Source organism: Callorhinus ursinus, unplaced genomic scaffold, assembly GCF_003265705.2.
Source record: "Callorhinus ursinus isolate GAN/ISIS: 27379988/994484 unplaced genomic scaffold, GSC_fseal_2.0 scaffold31, whole genome shotgun sequence".
In the NCBI taxonomy this organism is placed as follows: Eukaryota; Metazoa; Chordata; class Mammalia; order Carnivora; family Otariidae; genus Callorhinus; species Callorhinus ursinus.
The window spans coordinates 2,893,197-2,899,307 of NW_027397093.1; the positions used below are offsets into that span (position 1 = coordinate 2,893,197).

Below are 6,111 nucleotides of genomic sequence, written 5' to 3' on the forward strand. Positions count from 1 at the left end.
CTATAAAGTATTTAATAATTTCCTCACTTTGCAGAGGAGAAACTGAGACTCATGGAGGTTAAGTGACCTTCCAAAGATCTCAACACAAGGAAGCATAAGCTAGAAAGAAGACCCCATGGCACAGGATCTATAAAGTTTTGCCCACCAGTGAAGTCTTTGCACCTAAAAAGTGTGTGCAGATGGTCAATAAATACTTGTTGAACGATTAAGAAGTGACAGAGCAAGTATCCAAAATTACATATATCTCACCTTAAAACACAAGTCTCTAATTTTTATCATGTGAAATACACAGCATTCAGGGAAAGTTGTGAGATCCAGGATAAGAAACACACTTTTGCTTAATCAGAAAATGCAGTCTTGTGGTTTAACTTCTGCACCGTGATGCTTCTCTGACTCTGCCCATCCATGTGGCAGAGGCAGCTGTCTTAATGCAGTATAGGAATGAATCCATCACATGAGGTGTGGGGAGAAAGCCAGTGATGGGAGTGGTCACATCTTTGTCGCCCACCATCTGTATTCACTTCTAGAGAGTGGTTGAAAATTTGAGCTTTCAGAAGCCAGTTGTGATGGATGAAGTATTAGATGAATTCTGGCCAAATAACCTGAACCACAGCACTCAGGATAGTATTACCTGCTGGTTTCTCAGATCATTTTGTAAGAAACTAAGGTAAGGCAGTATCAGTGCTAAATAGGACAATTCGCTTAGAGTTTGCTTTCCAGACTTAAGAACCATACAAAGGGTGAATTTTGTGATCTTAGTTAAGAGACATAGCTCCCTCTTCATGGGTTCTTATTGAGCTTGTGATTTGGGCCATAACAGACCTCAGAGCATCCAGGGGCTTTGCCACTGTTGTGCTGACCTACATCACCATGGATTACCAATAATAGGATTTGCCACTCAGAAGCTTGGACTATACTTATTCAAAACTTACAAGGTAGTTTCTAACAGAGGAATATGGCTTCAGTTTCTCATTATTTCCTGCTAGTTCTGTTCTTTCTGGATTCACATGAAGCTCAGCCATCTTGTCTGCCAGGATGTACCTGCTCAGAGGAGAGTTTCGGCAGGTGCGCTGTGCTACCAAGATGCCAGGAGGTCGTAGGGGATGGGCTTTCTTTGGGGATGATGTGGAGTGGGAACAGGCCCAGATTTGGCAGGAAATCAGCAAAATCTCTAGTTGGTGCTGAACTTTGGAGAACTGTGCACCAAAATGGGTCTCTTTTATTTCAAGTGAATAACATCTGTTTTTTTCTTTTAATTCATACATCTAATGCCAGAATAAACCTGATCTCATTTCCCTGATGTTCATCTTTTTTAAAGATATATTTATTTATTTTAGAAAGAGAGAGAGAGTGAGACAGCGCGCATGAGTGGGGGAGAGGCAGAGGGGGAGAGAGAGAGAGAGATGAAGCAGACTCCCTGCTGAGTGGGAGCTCAATTCGGGGCTTGATCTCAGGACCCTGAGATCATGACCTGCGTGTAAGCAAGAGTCAGTTGCTTAACTGACTGAGCCACCTAGGCACACCCCCCCCCCAATATTCACCTTAAAGCTTTTGTGGTTTTTGTACAGGGCTCTGCGGTGCATATCTATCTCTTTGGGAAAGATCCCCAGGAACCATCCTGAAGAGTTAAAGCTGTTGAGAATTGAAAATTCACCCTTATTTGAACTGCCCCGAGGGTCCTTCATCAACATGAGCACGTTGGAATACCTTTGGCTTAATTTTAACAATGTCACTGTGATACATCTAGGAGCTCTGGAGCACCTGTCTGAACTGAAAGAGCTGAGACTGGAGGGGAACAAACTCCGTTCAGTACCATGGACAGCATTCCAAGCCACTCCTGTCCTTAAGATTTTGGATCTCAAACACAACATGATCGATGTGCTCCCTGAGCTAGCTCTTCAGTTCTTGGTCAGCCTGACCTACCTTGACCTATCCTCCAATAGGCTTACAGTTGTATCCAAGAGTGTATTCTTGAACTGGCTGGCCTACCAGAAACACCTGCAGCCTGGCTGTGGAGCCAAGATTCTCTCCAGCATGGTGCTGGCGCTGCACAACAACCCCTGGCTATGTGACTGTCGCCTGAGGGGACTTGTCCAATTTGTAAAGTCCATCAGCATCCCGGTCATCCTGGTGAATTCCTACCTGATGTGCCAACGCCCTCTCTCCAAGGCGGGGCAGCTTTTTCATGAAACTGAGCTCAGTGATTGCATGAAGCCACAGATCTCAACCCCCATTGCCAGCGTCACCATCCAGATGGGACAGAATGTGACCCTGAGATGCCTGGCACGAGCCAGTCCTTCACCAACCATTGCATGGACTTATCCCCTGAGCAGGTGGAGGGAATTTGATGGTAAGCCACAGGCGCCCTCTCAATGTATCTGGGTTAATAGTAAGGTCTTACAGCAACAGCAACCTTATCCTCAGTAGGAGGGTTCTGAACTGGGCCAATTGTGAAGTCAGGGTGCGGGTAAGATTGGGATGGGCCTAAATTATACCCACCACAACAGGGAAGTTTCCAAGATAGTGTTCCACTATTGGCATGATTTTAAATGGTTGCTTGCAGATCTCTCTGGGATATATATGCATATGCAAATATATATATTGGAGTTGACTTGACATATTATATAAATATTATAAAATTATATATGAACAAATATGTTCTTTGAGAGTCTTCTAGATGCAAAATACTATTCTGTGTATTTTTAAATCATAGAATTTCTGACTAGGACTGATTCTAGAGATTATCTATTATTTATTTCCTAAAATTGCTGAAGCAGACTCATCTTGTTTGAAATAAGATTTCCAGGCCTCTGCCCTGGAGATTCAGATTCCCTGTGTCCAGGGGAGGGCCTGAGAATAATATATATTAACAAGTGTTCCCTCTTCTCCCCTCCTCCTTTCCCAAGTAATAATTACCGGTGGGCAAGATTGGGAATTCCTAGATATTGACTGAATTTTACACTTCCCACCACTGTGTTGTTCAGACCTTATTGGCTTGAAGTTGTAATGCTGGGACCCTGCGTGAGGAAGTGACCTCCATGGGGCCCCACCACAGGAATTCAAACCTGCCTCTCATGTTCTGAAACTCTATGCTCTGTTTTCATACCTCAGGTGGAATCACCCTTAATGCTACCCTGCAGGGTTGGGACACATCACAAGGCCAGGGATAGCCTCCCTTGGGATATCTTTAAAGTTGTCTAGAAGTCAACTAGAAATACCTGAATAAAATACAGTAAAATACAGCGAGTTACTCATATATTTGCTTAGCATAGTGACAAGCCGCTGGAAGATTAAAAAATACCTAACAAACTGAACTGTTGACTTTTTCCTATCATTTTGATCACATCTTATTGGGTTGAGATTAAATACCAGTGAAGGAGAAACGTAGGATTTATTGTTGTAGCATCTTGAAGAACAGTGAGATGCATGCTGATGTCTTTTTTAATGCTCTGTAGTCAGTTTCTTTGCTACCGTGTTATATGTGTTCTTTCAGTAATAACAACAGCTCACACTGAGCACTTACAATCAAACTTAGGGAATGAGTACTATTATCATCCCATTTTATTAACGAGGAAATTGAGGCCAAGAGAATCTAAGCAACTGGTCCAAGACCATATACTTAGTAAGGGAAAGAATCCAGGCATTGGGCTCCAGGCTCTGAGCCTCTCTATATCTGGGAGGTAAAAAAGCAATTCTTTTAAATATTTTTTTAAGATTTATTTATTTATTTTAGAGAGAAAGCACAAGTTGGGGGAGGGACAGAGGGAGCGGCAGAGAGAGGGAGAGAAGCAGACTCCCTGCTGAGCATGGAACCCAACACGGGGCTGGACCTCACGACCCTGAGATCATGGCTTGAGTCGAAACCAAGAGTCGGATGCTTAACCAATGGAGCCACCCAGGCGCCCCCAAAAGGCAATTCTTGAAGCTCACAATAGCACACAATTGTAAGAGATCTCCTCAAAACCATGTTGTTAGCATAGCAAGGCTTCCGGTGGTTTGGTGGGAGCAGCTAGTGAATTTGGAAGTGGAGTCTTCATAGGCAGAAGAATGAGGTTCCAGATCAGTCACTGTCTCTGAACATCTCTATGGGCAAGCTGCTTAATCACTCCAATCCTCAACCTCTTATGTGTAAAACTGGGGTACTTATCTTACAGGGTTGCTGAGAGGCAACTACTGGGCACCAAACATATACTTAATAAATGGTCACTTCCAGCTTAAAAAAGGTAACTGGCATTGCTGAACACTGTCCAGCTTGCTATCAGAGACATGTTTATCAGAGCTGCTTTGCTCTCTCTCCCACAGTGTTGACTTCGTCTACTGCAGAAGATACTGCTCTGTCGGAACTGGTCATACCTGCCGCTCACCTGGTAGACAGAGGCAATTACACCTGTGTGGCCTCCAACTCCATCGGCAGGAGCACCCTTGTCATCTCCCTCCATGTCCAGCCCACCCAGGCCCTGACGGCAACCCATTCTCCCTCTTTCCCTTCAGATGGCAATGCCTATGTTGACCTGCGGGTTGTCAGGCAGACAGTGCATGGGATTTTGCTGGAGTGGTTTGCAGTGGCAGACGCCCCTGAGGAGAAATGGTTCACCCTCTACCTTGCATCAGATGAAACGCTCTGGAAGGAGGTGGTGCACATTGGCCCTGGAATTAACACATACACTGTGGAGGATCTCCTTCCCGGCACGAAATATGAGGCATGCCTCAGCTTGGAGGGCCAGCCCGCACGCAGAGGCCGGTGTGTGGTCTTTGTGACGGGCAGAGACCACAGTGTGCTGGAGGGACGGGAGCGCCTGCTGCATGTCGCAGTGGTCCTGTGTGTTGTGTTGCTTGCGGTGCCCGTGGGCACCTACGTCTGTGCAGCCCAGGCCCCCTGCAGCTGCAGGGCATGGGGACTGCACTGCTGTCCTCAGCTCAGGAAGGCCCCCAGGTGCCCCCGTGCTGCACCGCAGCACCGGGACTGCTCCTACAGAGAGCACATAGTTGTCTGCGAGGATGGCCTGGGCCACAGAGAGGCTGAAGGGGATGAGGAGCAAGACAGAGAGGAAGCCTGGGGCTGAACAGCTCAGGCTGGGCATGGCGGGGCTGGGGGGAGTGAGGGCTTTTAGTCCCTAGACTGACCCTCTGTGGCAACTCAACTTGGCTTGACCCATTTATTTAACACTCTTTATTGAGCACTTACTCTGTTCCGGGCACTGAACTTGACACAATAATCAGGAAGACACAATTCTTCATGGAAGGGATGCCAGTGTAGCTTTGGCCCATCTGATTAATTATCTTATTATACATGGTGGCTGGCAATCAATAAATGTTACTCTTTCCCTATATATAGCCCTGTAACAATTACATAGAACATGCCACATGTGCTATCCTATTGGAGAAAGGTAGAATTCTACCCCTTTCTAACCCACAAGTTACGGTGACTTGTGCAGCGTCACCCATCTCATTCCATTGTTTCCTCTAAATGTCTGCTCAGCAGTGTTCTTGTGTCTCCTTCAGAAAGTATTCTTCTTCCTCTTACTGGAAACCCCCAATGAGATCACCTAAGTTTGAGGCTCCAAAGAGCTGCCCGGTGGGGCAATGAGAGCCTGGTGGGTGATGTGACCCTTTATGTGTGGGTGTCTGTGTCCGCATGAGCAGTCCTTGGTGCTCCTGAGAGCCTGGTGCCATCAGCACCGAGGAACAGGAGATTGGCTACATCCCAGGGCTTGTGCTCCGATGATTGTTAGAAAGTAGAGTTGCAAGGGCCATACCCAGAAGGAATAGAATCTATAGAAAATCATATGACCCTATAATCATTATTATTATCACCTACAAAGGGAGGCTACAGAATCCTGATTCCCACCTAGTCTCATGTGATCCTGAGCTTCAGGCTTATTTTTCCAGGCCTGTGTCCCTAGCGTCTCAGCACTGAGCACAAGTGTTTATTACATGAATGAGGCTATAACCCCCACTCCCTTCCCCTATTAAATGTTTCAAGCTCTCTTATTAAATCCCTGAGAGGTGATTGTCTCCTCTTATCTGGGTGCACATGGAGTGGAGGTTTCCCCGTGAACCCCAGAGAACCTCATTTTCCCCCCGGGCAGCTCTGCCGCTGGTGATCTTTCT

General features: G+C 46.2%; 1 protein-coding gene across 1 annotated transcript; it reads left to right on the forward strand.

Moving 5' to 3' along the window:
* Positions 1-955: 955 nt before the first annotated feature.
* Positions 956-5,069, forward strand: LRIT2 (leucine rich repeat, Ig-like and transmembrane domains 2). Its single transcript, XM_025880487.2, has 3 exons — positions 956-1,065; positions 1,569-2,350; positions 4,303-5,069. The coding sequence occupies exons 1-3, from the start codon at positions 956-958 to the stop codon at positions 5,061-5,063; spliced, it is 1,653 nt and encodes a 550-aa protein (XP_025736272.1). The 3' UTR covers positions 5,064-5,069.
* The last annotated feature ends 1,042 nt before the right edge of the window (positions 5,070-6,111 follow it).